General features: G+C 31.9%; 1 protein-coding gene across 1 annotated transcript in view; it reads right to left on the bottom strand.

The window, feature by feature from the left end:
* Positions 1 to 5,019: 5,019 nt before the first annotated feature.
* Positions 5,020 to 18,542, bottom strand: part of LOC119081631 (homeobox protein 5) — a 41,777-nt gene continuing 28,254 nt past the window's right edge. The window contains exons 2-4 of the mRNA XM_037190683.1: positions 10,136 to 10,141; positions 5,779 to 5,885; positions 5,020 to 5,710 (exon numbers count right to left, since the gene is read on the bottom strand). Of these exons, the coding sequence (XP_037046578.1) occupies positions 5,456 to 5,710; positions 5,779 to 5,885; positions 10,136 to 10,141 (368 nt within the window). The 3' untranslated portion in view covers positions 5,020 to 5,455. The remainder of the gene's footprint in view (positions 5,711 to 5,778; positions 5,886 to 10,135; positions 10,142 to 18,542) is intronic.

Here is an 18,542-nt window from a genome sequence, read left to right as displayed (position 1 = left end):
AAAAGTTTTTCGATAATTTCTCGTGGTTATCACGCTTTGGCCAAAGCATTCCGTCTTTGTTAAATAAGCGAAATTATCTTGCATACCCATTAACAAATTCTCAAGTTTTTGTATGCTTGAGAGTAATTAAATGTTGAGAACTACTTGCTATGGATATTGAAATAATAGCGACCCATTATGTGTGGTGTGAATAAAATTTGTTTGTCGAAATTCCACAGAAAAAACAAATTCTTTGATCTAACGATGCTGTAAAAGAAAACGATAATTTCTAATTAATTGGCTTGAGTTCTTAAAGTTGATTTGTTTATTTGCAGAGAACGTTCATGAAAACATAAAAACGTTTTATCAAATGAAAAGAAAACATTCACTTTAAAGTCTCATCAACGCACAGCAATTAGAGTAATTATGCAAATTAATTGCCAACACTTTCTTTCAAATAACTTATCCGCCTTTTATTTATGTAGTCCAATAAATTCATATGCTCAAAAAGAGTCAACAAAACTATACTAATTAGGAACGCCATCGTTATTATATAGAATTACTTGTGTTGAATTCGAGCCTCTTGTTAGCATTTTAGAGTAATTATTGTTCTTTGAAAAGTTTACGTTGAAATAAATGTTGCTGTACATTTAAATGCATTTAATATTAATTTTCAAACGATTTGAAATTATCAAGTGATAAATGCGTCATTTAGTCGGATAATTAGTTAAGTTAAATTTATCTTTTGTGAGAAAAAAAAGTAATTAAACAGATGGATACTTAGTAGTTGAAATATTGTAAATGGTAACGCTGGATACTGTGTTGATTAGCCTCACCTAATTGGACTATTGGACTTTTTTTTAATGCATGTTCCTCAACAAATTGCCAATTTCCTCAAGATTTTCATCGTCTTTCCATTTCCTTTTTCGAATCTCGTATGGTATAAAACTTCAATCATTTTCAATATTTATGTCATGGCGAAATATTGAAAATTGCATAGGTTTTCATAGGCTCAGTTACGCTCAGTTACTTGTGCACCTCTGCCTCCTGTGTTCTAACTCATTGTTCAGGGATAATATGAAAAGCGTTGTGTAAAATCTGATAGAGCTATAATTCTTCATAAGATATCATTCTAAGTTGAATATAGGGTAATGCGGACAACAGATGGAATCAGCCATGTAACCGAGAACAAATGTCAGAGATAACTAGCCGCCCGTATAAGATAAGATTTCGAAATTCGCATTTCATTGCAGATAAGGTAAAAGCAAAATAAAATGATCGCGTCTGGTTTTTGACAATTGAAATTCAATTGTCAAAAACCAGACTCGATCATTTTATTTTGCTTTCATTTTATTCTAAGTCATGCGCACAAAGATAAATCTTGTAATTTGAATGGAAATAACTAAAATTAGAAATGATCCTTAGGAGAAAGGTATTGACATCATTAAAATTTTGTTTCTGTTTCCAATATGGATACGTAACTCATACTTTAAACGGTTAAAATTAAACTCAATTCAGGGCCTATTTTTGGACTTTTTTTCCAAAATTTCCAAAAAATTGCCAAAAATTTCAAAAAACTGCGAACCTCCAAAAACCGAATTTTTCCATAATTTCGAACTGTTTTGGCAACTCCGGAGCCCAGCCTTATGTTTTAGCCGGCTCTCAATGATTTATGTTTGATTATTGACGTTCTCATCTTTCCAATTAATCATGCTCGTTTTCATTTGAAACCTGATAGTGTCAAGAAATAATCTAGAGTCAGGTAAAACGCAAGGCTGATTCATCAGTTGCCAAAACCGTTCGAAATGGTGGAAAAATTTGGCTTTTGGACGTTCGCAGTTTTTGGAAATTTTTGGCAAAATTTCCAAAAATAGGCCCTATCTCAATCTATCAATTTTGTCACCCTTTTTATTGTGGCCTCAAACAGTGATTTTTTTTTGTCTCCAAAGATACCAGAAAACTCCTATCAGGACTATCGTAATTTATTATTATTTCGATCAACTTTCGCTTTTCTGGTTGCGTTTCCCGTTATTCGGTTCAATAAAAGAAATTCAGCTTCTGAGAGTCATAAAAAGAAAATCGAAATCACCTTGGTCATTTATACTACTGTCTCAATTTGTGAGTCGTAATACTTTGATATGTTTTCTACCTAATTTAATAATGTTATCTATTCAAAGCACTTACAAATAATCAAAATAAAAATACCCCACACACATTAAACACATTTTTATTTTTAATGTTTTGTTATGATCCGTCTTATACTGACGATGTGTTTTTATGGATACAATTATTCAACCAAATGACCGTTCTCGTTCGCTTTACTTACTCGTTCAGCATTTATACCTCTGGGGAAATGATCGTACTACACATTCGTCAATACCGAACAGATATAAAATACATGCATACGTATTAAGACACTCAATTTTATGATAGCCTCAGCATTCAGCTTCAGATTACCCATATATAGGAGAAAAAGGTATAAACCATCAACATTATAAACAATGTCAAAAAGAATTATAAAAACAACGTGTGTGTTCCATTATAATATATGCTATGAGCATATTAGTTTGACAACAACTTTATTACTTAATCTGTAAGAGCCAGGCTTAATGTATGTTAAATGTATTGTATTTCTATGTGGGCTTTGTTCGTATGTTTATTTGGTTTTTTCTTCTCATTTTTTTTATTTTATTAACCTGCTTTATTAGCAAAAACAGTTGATTCAGTTGTGAATGAATTCTTGATTATTTTCTGCCTACCAACAGTTGCAATTATTTGTTAGAATTCAGCAAATATTAGGCCTTAGGTACTTTAGGTACCTATATCACATTTAGGTTTTTTGTATAGAAAACCGCACAACGCACACTTTTAAAATCTTGTGACTGATTATTTACTTCAATATTCAATGGAATTTTTTGCCCTACTAAGCAATAATATTGAAGGCCTAAATCCAATACCTGAGAAATTTAAAAGACTTGAAGATATAGATTTCAATTGTAGAGAAAATGAGACCATAAATCTAGATTATCAAACCTTAGATATACTTATATTGATAATATACTTGTTGTCCGTGTGAAAGATTAGAAATATTGCAAGGTATTGTAATACTGCCAATATCTAGATGAATTTCTAGATAGAAATAACTAGTATAAATTCAACGATTGCGCTGGATCAACCGTTTACACTTTATTTTGTCTATTTGCGAAGTTCGTCGAGCCTCGGATAAATCTGTCACAGACTAACAGTTTAACTATTTAAACTATTACTTTATTTGATCGAAGATTTTCAGAAATTGATTTCAGAAATCTTTTACTTCATTTGTTTTGTTTTTTTCTATATAAGACCTGATTAGTCAGAGCTAATCGTTTAATATTGCTTTCGTTGTCGATAACAGATGAAAGCCGGCTGTAATACTATTACAGTTGTAATAGGCTCAATCTTTGTGTCCGTTATAATCATATCTAGAGATGAAATAAGTTTCAAATTTTTACAATTTTCTTCATAAATTTAGTTTTAAGTCGTTAAAGTACTCAACTATAATTAGCTCAGAAGTATGATTTGATTCTGCAAAGAAGACATTTTTTTATAACTAGGAAGCAGTCAATTTTTCAGTTGAATTTAAAAAAAAAATAAGCGAATAGATCAACGAAGGTAATACTACTCACCTTTACTATAACAGCATCAAGTGCCATCATCTTTTCTAACTTCAATTTTTGATTTACTTTCCTCACTCATGCTACAATTTCACATACTCTCTCGTAGTCTACTCAAATCAAGAGCCATTTTTCACTAATTTCAATTATCTATCGATCATGAATAAATTAATTGTTTTTGTTGACATGGAATGATTCATCGAAATAGGGGATATATGTCAGATTTTGATCCTGTTTTTAGTTATCGCTAATGAAAACGAAGATTTAACTTACAGTTTGTTCAACTTAAGAAAACACAATTTTAGATTTATCAGTTTTAAATGTCAGTCATCGATGTTCCCATTTGTAGCATTTATAGTTCTGTTTTTAGAGATTAATTGATCGAGTTTTGTAGAAAAAAAAATAACTTTTTAGAAATCTGTTACTTCTTTCATTCAACATTCATTTTAGAGCTTTATATTTCACTATGCAAAGACCACGTTCGCGAGTGTCCATAAGGTATGTGGGTAAGCACTAACAAATTTTGCTTAGAAGTTTTTAAGTAAAGATTGATAAGAGCTTGAAAGTTATTATGATTTGACAGACACTTCGCTGGAATTACATCATTTACAAACTTATACTATGTGTAATCCACATGGCATGATAGTTTGTATTGACTAAAAGTTACAACATTTTATTGTAAATTCATTTTCCTTATTGTTGGAGGACATCAGAGCGGTCAATAGCAGGGCAGCATCGTATTCAAAAGAGAAACACATAATTTTTACTTTGTTCGTTTTTTAAATATTTTGTATATTTTCACTTCACATGATATAATATTGACAATTTTTTTTGATTTCTTTTTTTTTAAATTTATTTAACAATATTTTTTGTATGTAAATAATTTTACACATTCAACGGGAGAAGGTGATTTTTAAATTAAAATATAAATATATTTTATAATTAATTTGTACAAAATGCATAACAGGATTTCGGATCAAATAAAACAAACAAAACATTATTTTTTTCTTCAATGTGAACATGTGAATGATGATGATAGCACCTGTTTATTTCACAGTAAAATAAATTGTGTGTGGTAAACAGTTTGGAGTTATACAAAAAAAAAATTGAAAAAATGAAATAAAAAAATTGAAGTTATAAGTAATAATACACAGCTTTACTGCAACTGTTTAATCGAGAAATACGCTTGTACTTTATATATACCTACTTATATACATAATGATGAATTGAGGGACTAGCATATGAAGCTTTTTTTATGATTTATAAATATTATTAATAATTTTTTTCTTTATTTTTATGGTTCACTTAAAGTCTAATTTTATTGCTTTCTGTTACTGATGATTTTCTTTCCATTTTTCTTTTCTTTTATTATTTTTTCGTTAAATTAAATTTTCATTTCAAGTCAAATAGGTATACGTTCGGTAATAAATACATAAATACACAATTTTTTTTGTTGATAAATATTTTGCTATATTTTATAGTACATAATTTTCGTTGAGAAAACAAGTTTTATGGTGGCATTGTGATAAAGTAGAATGATCGTTACACTTTATTGAATTGACTTCAGTTTATACGCACGTATAATCTTCGTATTTATAATTCTTTTCTCTCTATACATATAAATCGTGAACATTATTCATAATACTTATACTCTCCGTAACTGAGACTCGCGATACCCCTATGCTACGGGTACACATTATTTATAATTTTTCAATTACGCACTTTTCTTAGCAATAATTTTTTATTAATGGCACTCGAACTTCAATTTATGCTAAAATTGCATGAGAATCTGTCTTGTTTTCATTTGTTAGGTCCAACGTAATTTAAGCACCAGCTTTCGCTTGAGCTTGCAACTCTTGCAGTTCTTCTTCTTCTCTCGTCAACGGAACGGTGGAGTGATTGTACAAACCTTGTGCCATCAATTGCAGTGCCAGCGGATTTTTGTGACCAGACGACTTTTTTATTTTTGCGCGTTTATTTTGAAACCAGATTTTTATTTGAGCTTCGTTTAAGCCGAGTTCGCCGCTTAATTGTTGACGCCGTCGCTCCGTTAGATATCGATTTTCGGCGAATTCGTGCTGTAACAAGCAGTGAACATCATTGGCCTACAGTTCGAAATGTTTCCCTTTTGCATTGATCAATTTACCTTCAATCTGGCTAGCTGTGGTCCGCTAAATGCTGTCCGGGGTCTTTTTTCATCCGATGAACTTCCTTTTTCACTCGGTGGTTTCTTGGGCCTTCTCGTTCGGGGACCTAATGAAAAATTGTTGTTTCATTACTTTCCATTGTGAAGAGAATTTCTACAAACGAGACTTTAAAATATGAATCCTGAGTCTTAGAATTTAAAAAGGAAAAATTTAACAGAATCAGTTCAAGTATGTAGACAGAGAGATGTTCCTCTGTTGAATATCCTCATATACCCTCATCGAGGGAGTCTTTTGAAAAACAGCAGAAATCGGATCGGATTTGTATGTGCCTAGACATGAATTGAACCCAAGAACTGTGTCAGTGGGAGGTGACCGAAATCTGAAAATTACAATTGAAGGGTGCTTTTGCTTTGCTAAAATAACTTTCGATATAAAAAAATGTCTGCTCTTGCAGAACTCTATCTCAGCTTTCTAATGATACATCACCTGGATGAGAACAATTCTGTTATCTTAGCAAAGCTACAACAGCCTCCAAAGTTCACCTATTTCAGTATGAAATCTTCATTTGTTCAAAGTGATGTTGCTCACTGTAGATGGCATTGACAACCCACATAACCCATGTTGGCCCGTAACTACATGACCTCAGCTATCCAATGATACCATGGTCGGTCATGTGCCTCGTCACCAGTGGGAGAAAAACAAAAAAGAAAACTGCAATTTTCAGATTTCGGCCACTTCCCATTCCCACTGACGACACAGCGGCCGAAAAAAAATTGAAAGCGGTTTTGTATTCTAAGGTTCAATTTGTGTCTAGGCACATAAAAATGTTTCCTCTAAAAACCGATTGAAGTAGGCAGTTTTTCAAAAGAATCCCTCATCATAATTTGGACTCACTAAGCTTGATGCATGATTTATTAGATTTCTCCCATCTCCCATACGAAATTACGATAACAATTCCAACTTCGTATGACGAAATCCGTAATAAGTGGAGTTAGGAGATTCGGTGGGGATTAAATTATGAAACCTCGTTCTGTGTATTTACTCGATAGCAGCGCTAGGTAAGGAACGATGTACATTGGTCGATGAAAATGAAAGCGAACACCAGTTCTGAGTGAACATTTTTGTTACAAAAACCAACAATTCGCCAGATTGATCGAGTATAAATAATAAAACGATCGACTAACGCAAATAACCAGTAAAGATCACGTACTTTTGCTTTCAGATAAATTTATTTTCCATGTATCACAGAGCAAACAAATGTGCTATGTAATTGAAACCTAAATTCAATTAAAACTCGTTAAATTTATTGCTGTCACCGTATAATAAAAATAATTAAATATTTTATGCATTGACAGGCACATAAATAATTTTAATTACTAAATTAATGCGTCATCGCCATATTTATTGTAAATATGAGAGGTATACGTATCAGGCACACCATATAATAATAAATTTTACACAGAAAATATGTTTTGAAAAGATAGATTGGGCATTACAACGTGACTGACTATTTGTTGCGATTTATTTGAAATTCCATTTTACATCTCGATCGAACGATCTTTTAACAAAATATTATTGTGCAAAACGCATGTGGCGGCATTTTATTTAATACAATAATATACGATACGGAACACAGTGTAACGTACAGTCACCAGATTCATCATCGAACATGACTGGTAAGAAAGAATGAAGAAAAAAAATGATACTTTTCCAGCATATTAAATTATTATTACCATTCGTTGATATAAATTGGAAATAAAATATTGTGTGCATCAACATTAATTTTATAGTCAATGATATTTAGCTAAATAGATACGAATCGTGGTGTGGTTTCTATGGCACAAAAATAATTATTGCGACGAAAGACATACAACCGTTTAATGATCTATGAAGTCATTAACATTTTTCGCTATTATTATTCGTACAGACGAGAAGGAAGAAGAAAAAAAAGGTGAATGATAATCATAAACTAGCTATTACACATGCTGCTTAAGTTGTATATTCAAGTATCTTCAATATTACAATAAAACGAATAAAACACATGATTGAAGGTAATTTGTTCAAATCATTAGAAAATGCTGTTTTATGAAGTTATTTGATGGAGGTATTTGTGCAGTGTAGTTTTAGGTGTAATATGGCACACATTACAGCATGACGATCTTAACACTTCGAGAAGTTAATGTTATATGAGTTACTATACAATAGTCTTAAAGCACCTAACTGTTGTCGAAAGCGTGAAAGCTAGTGCAGTATTCCTTCGGAGAAATGTGTTACATACACTATCACTTACTAAAGAATTTCCAAATAATTGATGAGTTGCTAAATGCAATTAACGAAAGAACACGTACCAAAATCTCAAAGTTTCAAGACTTTACTTTTGTAAGAAAATCTTCGATTTTGAAAACCCTCCATTTAACAACCCCAGACATTCATTATTTCATTAATGTTTACATTGAATTTTAAAGCAATAGTATAACACTCTACTGAAGAAGATTATGTGTTAAGCGAAAATTAGCAACACTTATTCATTACTTAAAAAGGGATATTTGGGGTTGCTTAATTGCTTTTACATACTTTCTTCTCATGTATTCATTTGCGAATGCGTCTATGGCAACAAATGTTCATTTGGTGAATGTTATAGAACATGGAACTGTTGTTGGAGAAAAGCATTTCGCATTCTAAGAATTATATTTGTTTCCTTAACCTAGTAAAAAGCGTTCAAAGATAATATTTGTAGGGTAGATGGCTTGTACTTTTTAGTTGTTAAAGTGAAATGAAAACATTTATCCTAACAGGAAATGGGATCGGACTAAATGAGTTTAGACAAATGAATTTATTTTGTCCAAAATGGATAGATCTTATTTAGTAGTAATAAGACTTCAACATAAATTTGACAATGGTAAATTGAGTGGAGCGACGGAGCGTTGTTCTACTTAAATAAATCATCTGCAGAAAACTCACGTGCTGAATGAGAAAATTTAGAGGCTGAAGATAAATTGAAGAAAATAAAAATTGAGACGAACATTTCTTTCAACTTTCCACTCAAGTCTTAAAGGTCAAAATCAATAAAAGAAGTTAAAGGCTTCCATCCAACGGTAATTAGAACGCACAATATTTTAGAAATCACAAATCTTTCTCAAATTATAAGTTTCAGTACTCAATTTGACTTCGAATTTCAATGCATACATCATCAACATAAATACTTTCATAAAAGCAACCACACAATCCATGGGCTTTGACACTCATAAATCTTGTGAGAATTTAAAAGAAAATGTAGCTCATTACAACAATTAACACCGAACACACTTAATTCGGGAACGTATGCTCATGATTTTACTCGTATAAAATGTAGTGAAACATGGCACGAGTTTAATAAGAAGGGAGCACTGATATATGTGTGGTAAAATTGACATCATAAGTACTGCTCAAATTTCTTACATTATTTCGGGTTAATCACTTCAGGCATACGTCTTTAGTTTACAATCCGTTATTTTATGTTCCTTAATTGGTTGTAATTAATAATTTTGGTAGAGTACTCATTTGAAATGCTTCTTTTCCCGATATTTATTTAAAATGAAGGCCACTTCAGTGACATTATTAAAAACATATGTCCGCATGGGGGAAAGGTTCAAATAATGTAAAACAAAAACACCCTCAGTTAAAGAATGTGAGAAATGAATCGCTTGACATTTTTCCAAAAATGTGCAGCATTGAAAGACGTTTGATTGTATACATTTATTCAATTATTTCAGGGTTTTTGATCGAGCGCATAGAAAGGGCAACCGGATCGCCATATAATCATTGAATCTAGTCCTTCTTTTGCTCAAAGTATCGTTCGAAAAAATCTTTTACTTCATTTTTTTAACGCTGAATCTGATATAAAAACCACATTGTTCTGAGACGTCGCTTATTTTTGCCATTGAAGTCGATAGCATATGAAAAGCTGTTATCTGATGATTTTATTGTAGCAAAATTATTTGAAGACTGTTTGGGTCAAAAATAAGTCTGTAAAGTCTTTTATTCGATCGAAGCCGGACAATATTTTGCATGCTTCTGCACCGAAAAAAAAATACTTCATTGAACGGTTTTTGGTGCAGAAGCTTGTAAAGCACTATGGGTTAAATACAATATTTAAAAGGTTTAGAGCTGAGTTGAGCCACTGGGCACAAAATCTAATATCTTGCGGGACCAAGAGAACATTTTTCGAACTTTTAAGATTTTTCTTTGCTAGTGCAGACACAATCAAGAATGTAGCGGATAAAATTCGTAAAATTTTTTCTACAGTAAGTTGTTTTTAGATATTTTCATACATCACCGTATCGTAAATCTGTAATCATCAAATGTGTGTCGACTTACTTCGTCCTGAAAGAAAAGAGAAAACAGATTTCATTAGTTTTTAATATAAAATAACATGAAGCAATATCACTCCATAAAAACTAGTTAAAATTAAATGTACTATGGCAAATGCGTTAAATTCGGTAAAATATGTTCGACAATCAATTCAATGTTCACTCACTTTTCTCTATCAACCCGAAAACACGTGTTCAACAACAGCCCCTACTGCTGTGTAAACGGAGATATATAAAGTTTTTTATAAATTGAAATACCCAGCCGATATCAAATAACGACTTTGAATAGGTGTAATAACAGCGGATGATTTTATGGCTAAATAATATGAGATTTTATATATCCTATGGTGTTTGGGGATGTTCGGACAATCTTATCGAAATGGAGCGATAAAAGAAATTTTGAGGATTTTTTTTTTATTGTTCAATGTAGGGAAGCATAAAAAGGATCAATAAGGTTGACGAAATAGTATTATTATTGTTGAGTGGTTTTCCTTCAGTTGATTTTTTTTTGTTCGGCACATCATTTAACAAAAAACACACCGACTCGACTATTTTATTACTTCACGCTGACAGGCATGTGGAAAGACTTATTCCGATTTACAGCTCCCCTCACTATTTCTGAGCGTAGCATTTATTAAAAAAATATCCGGTTATCTTCACGCCACTTTTTTTCCTATGCGTAAGGGTTGAGGGTTGTTAAAAAAATATTTTCGATTTTTCTCATTGGAATGCGGTACTTTAGTATTTAATTTGATTTTCAGATTCGTACAGATTGGAAAGTCGAATTTGATTGATGTTCAAAAAAAAATCGTTTGTTTGGTGTGTGCTTAAGATTTGTTTCCTCATTTTTCGGTCATCTTTGGCATACCAAGTACCTGAAGATTTTCCGAGTAATAGTTTTGCTAAATACATTTCATTATTAAATACTAAAGCAATAAAAGGCCTCTTTTTCAAAAGATTTCAGTCCAGCTCTAAATCGAATTCGAGAGTGGAAACTTCAGATAAATTTTAATTACGGAATCCATTTCCCCAAACAATCTGATCAAAAGATATACTAAAAATTTTCAATTTTGTCCAATAACTGAAAAGGAATTCCACACAGCCCAAAATGCTCGAATACATAAACTTTTCCTCATTTCCAATTTGAAAATCTCTCGAAGAAAACTTTATTGCTGTCATTCCACCCAGCTATATTTTCATACTATTTATCGTGATATATTGTAGAACACACTGTCTCGTCTCGATGGGTGTAAAAATGTTGATTAAATGGATCTACCAAAATGAGATTTGATGTTGACGTCACATTTTGGCCTGTCATGATGTTAAATTTAATTAAAATCTTCACGCCGTTGTGTCTGTTACCAATTGTGTAAATGGTACGAACGTATCTCTAACATTCAACATTTATTCAGAGGAAAAAAAAGAACTCCGGTTCTGCACTTGTGAAAAATTAGAATAGAAATATTTCATCAAGCAGTTGTCGGGACGAACGTGAATGTATGAGAAAGTTGTTATTTTATAAACGAGAAGTTCGAGAAAAGTGTCAACAATCCTTTTTTTGACCAACAGTGAAACAATGTATGCTTTTATACGTATGTGTTCTGTTAAACTGAGCTTTGGATTGAAATCATATAGATTGTGGAACCTGATCCTCTATTTTGTGAGTGGGTCCGTAATGTTTGGCGTTCGCAAAATATGAAGAGACTAAATCTTAGACCCATCAGAGTAGTATTATACAAATATGTAGACATAGTGAGCCGACCGCAATCTATAAGTAATACAATGGTCATAGTTATAGTGCAGTTTTCGTCTCGAATGTAAAGTAAATATTAGGATCAAATCGAATTAAGTTAACATGGTAATTTCGTCAGAAAGGCCACATTAAAAAGGTGAATGTTGTTCTAAATTTGACCCGTCCCACCTACCTAGTCATTATACTTTTTGCTGTTTGATTTGCTCGAAATTTTGCATTGTTCGATATACTTTTTCTTACCAATTTAGGTTAGAACTTTTTTTTGTAAAGTCAAGACAATGTAGTATGTGGCATGCCTAATACCTACAATACTAACATTAACCAAAAAGACTAACCTTTCTGAAACTGTAAATCGAATGACTCACAAACATAATCAATTTCACACCGATCAAATAATAGATATAAATTGAAAACCTATATAAGAATCACGACATGTTCGAAAATCGAAGTTCAATTTAAATCGAAATCCGCAGTCAAAATTGTAAACACCAATTAACACGATTTAATGTTTTTATAACGTAGCCAATATACAAATATATATATCCAAACCGAATGTATAACACAACATAACAATTACAATATGAAATTGAATAGCATTTTAGATTTTACAAAATAAACATTTCAATTGATTAAGTAATTAACAGAGCGCGGCAATAACATACATCACTTATTTGTGAGCTCGATCTTATATATCTTTCTTATACCCAAACGAACAACATCTAACATAACAACAACAACATATTTAAACATTTTTATTTAATAATGTTACGAGCGAAATGAATGCCGTGAACATGCTTAATTGGGCCCCCCGTGTTGGATTTGATGTGTGGGGTCTTTTCGGATCTTTTCGCTCGATCTTTTTTCAAACAAAATGAATGTGAGGCACATAAAATTTAGGTCTCAAATAATAGTCACATAAGTAAAGAGTTCTTTTTTGTTTTGTTTGTGCTTGGCTTGGGTGGATTGGAGTCATTGGAAAATCGGATGAAGGACACTTTTTCCATATTGGGGTTGACCAGGGCCTATTTTATCCATTAATTTTTTAGATTTTTTCTCTTATTCGCCTCTAAGGCTAACATATTGAAAAACATGTGACCAGCCAGCTAATTAATGTTAAATGTCTTAAGATTTAAGAGCAAATAAAATTTAGAAATTTTAAAGAATTTTGAGAAGTTTTCGGGAAATTGAGGAATTTAATTCCTTTAAAACAGGCCCTGGGGTTGACATAATGATACCTTTAACCCGATTGAAATGTTTTTTCTTTTCTTTGTAACACAAGAGTTATTTATCAACCAAGTGCCCTGGAAAGGAATTTTATCGTACTAGATCTCAGATTGTTAACCGAGGGTGAATCCGAATCAATGGTTGGAATTCAGTGAATTTAAAACCTTCAGCACATTCAATCGATGTAGAGTAAGATGAAGATTATGTCCCAGAATTGTGAAAAACATTTATTTTTATCACCGACACATTTCCAATTCAGTCTCGTTGTTAACTGATTTTAACTTCGTCCGATATTAACACATCTCACAATTTCGGCATTCTGCCAAAACCAGAATCACCCGTAATCTTGGTTAATTAAGAAATAACTTTGCGTTTATGCGTCACTTAATCTCTGTTATTTATCAAATTAACAATAAACGCAAGATGTAATTGGACACAGACATAACTTTTGATTGATTTCATTTCGGTTGAAAAGTAAGTGTTGGCATGTCATTGCGAAAATTTAGTTTTTATTTTTGAAAAGTTCAGGAATGAAGATTTGGATTTGTAAGTAATTCCAGCTGGTCATTTTCATTGTGTTTAACATACACTCAACTTAAAATCAATAGCTCTGGTTTAAAGCAGAAATTAATCCTATTAGTCGTTACAATAGCTTCAGGGTAGCTGTATTGTAAGAGATTCTACGACAATCCAAATTGCAAAAAGACTCGGACTCTTGGCGATTAACTGTTTTCAGACAGGAATCACTTTCTAAATTACTATAATTATATGCGCGATCAGAAACTGAATGAATAGTTTATTAAGCTATTAACTGCTATACGTCATATTAATTTGCATATTAATGGTTGGTACTTTGTCTGGAGGTGCATAATTGCAACTAAATGTAAATATGAGACGTTATTATATTCAACATGTTTTAGATTGATGTAAACTGATACCTGTGTGGTGTGCAAAGTATTTAATTGAATTTTTCATGTAAATTTAAATGGGAAGAGATTTAATGGTGTGATTGATAGTAGCGTATAAGAGTAAACAAACAGAAGTTGTTATCGCTTAGCATTGTTTGCTTTAAAAAAGCTGTCTCTTCTTTCTCCTTTTATCTCTCTCTTTCTTTTATTTTTTATGTTATCAGTAACCACAAATCAAATAAAATCATCAAAACAAATGAAAGCATGCAAGCGTTTCGCATTTAATAGTGTCACTTCAAACCCCACAAGATTACAGTGCAACAAGTTCTGTATAGTATAAGCTTGCATCGTTATATCCAACATCATTTCAATAAAAACCAATTTTGCGTTGCTCAAACAGCAGCCCCAACAATAACATGTTTTACAGCAGATAAGCTACTCCATATAGCACCAACCGATGCAACCCTCAACTCAACCAACTGCTGGTAAATTATTTATCGACCTTCTTGAACCACTCCTTATAAAAGCTTTATGCGGCCCGGTTGATACTATGGTGTTTTTACGTGTGTGTATGCTTGTCGAGCAAGATAATAGATTTTCTATTATTATGTGAAAACAGCAGCAAAAAGTCCATAAATAAAACCACCCTTTTAAACACTTTCCAACCTTGCTATCAACTGAATGAACAAAGTGAGAAAATAAATCTTTTAACGTGCTATGTAAGTTATATAGATTTTTATGTGACGTATAACGGATATGAGGGCGAGTGGGGAAATAATGCTTTGTGTTTATATGGTGAGAAATCTTATCTTTCAACTGAAATTGAATTTCTCAAAAACTGAAGAAACTACTCAACAGTTCGGAATTATGTTACCTCAATGTAAGTTATTGCAGTTGAATTGTAACGATCAACATGCTCGGCAGTGTATAATTGACTCTGGTCAATATACCTTATTTATTAACACAATTCAAGTAGAGTGTGCTCGCCATAGTGCAAAATGTTTCAACTGAGATGATGGATTTACTGTCTTCGTTGTACTAATATATAATCAGTGAAATAAATCTTGAAAAATTGAAAATGAATTTCATTTATTTTGCTAAGGAAACGGAAATTCTTCCATAGTAGTCATGGAATTGTTGCAGTCTAATATGTCTAATGCAACATAATTGCTTCTTAAACTGTTCAAATATTCAGACCCCCAAAAAGCGATTCGCAAACATTGTTTTTTTTTGGTTCCTTCCAACAAACAGAAAATAAATTTAAAACTTCAACCGATAATCATATATTTTGAAAATTTTAAATCACAGGGTTTCATGCTAAACGTTCGTTTCTCGTGTGGTTTTTCTGGTTTGGTTGTATATTGACTTTGCGTACGGGGATATATGTATATGTTGTGGGCATTCTGATGGTCAATATTTACTATTTGCCTTCTGGTCATTATAGTTTTAAACCCGATAAACACAAGAGAGCATTAGGATACGGTTTTCAGTTTATCTTTAAAGTGGTGTTTGAAACTGGGAAACATAAACTCAGTGACAAAGAAATTTTTAGTACTGTTGGATGACTAGCAGACTCCGAAATCCCTTTTAATACGGGTAGGCGTTCAATATAAGGATTCCTTATATAGGGAAATTTATAGTAAAACTTGAAGTACAAGATTTGAAATCAAATACTGTGGAGATATGTTGAACAAAAGAAGTAATAGATTTAGTCGCTATATAATGGCGACACGATTGATTGAGTGGCAATAAATCGATGTGTGGAATAAAATATAAATACTAATTAGGCCTTTGTAGGAGACTGACAACGAGAAGTAACAGGCAAACATAGCTTGAGAGAAGTTTTGAATTGATAATCAACGAGAACCTCATCAGAAATTGACCGCTAATATTCGTACGGCATCGTTACAATTTTTACCTCGATTTTCCCAACCATATCTGATTTGCATCAATTTTGTGAGAAATTTGCACTGAATATTTATTTTGCGATTAAATATACATTATTGTTGGAGATTAATCTGTTTAGCAAGTAACGTCAATTACGGAATGGAAATATTTATTTTTCCATTTCGCAACTCCGTCAACATTTACAATTATCAACGTTTCCAAACTGATTGAAATCGCGCATATACAAACTTATAAAGCATCTAATTGAGCTGAACGATCAAAATCAAACATCATATGATATCCATTAAATTAACCCAATCAGAGAAAATCACGATCTTGCTAATAAATACTAAAATTTCTTGTATACACATATCACTAGCTTTAAAATTGACAATTGCATTTAAATATTCCCTATAATGAAATGAACATTTATACAGACGTATAGCTATAGTACATGTGCCCCGTCGTATCGATACACTAGACGAAACCAAATAAATACGACTTGTGGTTGAGACTGCTTGTTAATATAGTAAACAATCATATAATTATGTTTATTTAACGTATAAGAAGGCGAATATTGTATAGTAAGACCAAACCACTATATTTTGTAAACAAACGTTTTTCTGCAGTGTGGTACTAAGTTGTCTACATGAAAATCAAGTCTCGATGTTATATACTTTACTTGTACACCTTATTATCTCTACACTTGAATGTAAAACGAATTGTTGTGGCATAAAAGTGTTAACGCTAATGTACTATAACATCACAGAGATGTTAAAATAATAATTACAAATATATCAAATTACACATTAGAGCTCTTACATAAATAAATATTTAATCTGCCGATTAGTGTAAATGAAGACATGATGGCGGTTTGTAGATTGGTGAGTGCAATTAATTTGAAATTAGACATTTGTTGTGCGACTTTTTTTCTGTGTGCATGAAAGCATAGTCAGCATATTAGCTAAATGTCTGCAGATTGCAATTTTATGCATGCTCAGCAAGTTTGATGAACATTACTAAAAGTTACTGAAAGAACATTCGCATGAATCGAAAGGAAACCTCCGTTTGCTGAACGGTCTTTTCTCGTACGCTCATATTGATGCTATGACTAATAAAAACCCAAAACAGAAAATGAATTATAACGAGAAGAGAGAAAGAAACTGACGTCACGCTACAACTTCTTAATGAAGACATCTTACTGGTATGTAGTAATCTTCTTTAATATCCCATGAACACGTCGAACAAAAAAATCGGCTAATATCAGGGGTAATCAACTGTGTTTGGGAGGTCCAGCGAAGATAGGTCTTGATTGTTTTTTTTATCTGTTAGTTTCTTAATTTTATTTGTCATGTTTGTTTGTTTTTTATTAAATTTATATGAGTTAGTGGCTCTTCGGATGCTCGTACCTTAATTTATATATTGTGTTGTATTTATACAGCAATTTTGCTTTTGAGTTTGGTACGGCAGAAGTTATGGGTATATATGATATTTGGAATAGTGTACACTCAATAATGCTCTTAGTTCGATTAAATGTGCTCAGTCTTTGCTCTTGTGAAGGTACCAATATCATTTAACATGCATATGAGTGAAATGGTAGAAGATGTTTGATTATATGAATTTGGATTTTTATTAAATCCGAACTCAGTCAAAATATTTTCGACTTTCTTGTGTGTTCCATTGAAGGCAGTCAAATATACTCGATTCTTCAAGACGGCATATATATCGGAAACTTGACTTTAGGGCAAACATTTTATAGAATTTCTTAATTATTTCTTTGTATTATAGCCGATGTGTGTGCTGCTGGTTGAGCAGATGATTCATCCGAGTAATTATGCGTATAAATACGATTAGGATTGGAGTATGGTATTGATTTGTTTAGTAATTTTTTTCTTCTTCGTTTGTTTTAAATTTTATGTTGATTTTGGGTATTAGATGCTTGGCGTTAAATTCCTTCAAAAACAATTTTCTTTTCTTTTTGTTTGTCATTTGAAACCGTTTTTTTGGGTTTTTCTATTAATCTTGTAATGAATCAATCAAATTAATTTTTTCTGTGCCATGGATGACAAATTTAAACTGGTATTCTGTAATGAAGTTGTTTTTGAAAGTAGGTAGCGCTATAACCCAGTAATTCGTTACAAAAAAGGGATCGAAATAGGTAGATTAAACGAAAATTTTGACGATTTATTGTTTCATTGACGATGGTCTACATTTTTTTCACGTAATTGAGAAAATAAAAATAAAAAAGTCGAGAAATCGTCAAAAATTCGCTGGCACGAAACTTTGAATAGTCATGAATTTATTGGCTTGGAATTAATTTGTGTTTTATCTTGCTTCAACTCTGTTTAATTATTACATTGCAAAAACACAAACCTTCTGTTACTCAGAAAAAAAACTTGTAAACTTGAAACATAACCATTAACCATCCGTCTCTCTATTCTCAAGATTCTGTAAAACAGATTCATTTCAATTTCAATTGCTTAATTTAAATATGAAAAACAATTTGTAGCTATTAAACACACCATAATCATGATGGCATTAGCTAAATTGTCGAAAACAATTTTCCGTTTTCATAGCATCGCCTTCTCCGACCACATTTCCTCCCCCGTCTACAGACAGTATTGTGTATAAAACATTATTGC

The sequence above is a fragment of the Bradysia coprophila genome, unplaced genomic scaffold (genome assembly GCF_014529535.1).
Source record: "Bradysia coprophila strain Holo2 unplaced genomic scaffold, BU_Bcop_v1 contig_358, whole genome shotgun sequence".
In the NCBI taxonomy this organism is placed as follows: Eukaryota; Metazoa; Arthropoda; class Insecta; order Diptera; family Sciaridae; genus Bradysia; species Bradysia coprophila.
This window is presented reverse-complemented; position numbering and strand designations above follow the sequence as displayed.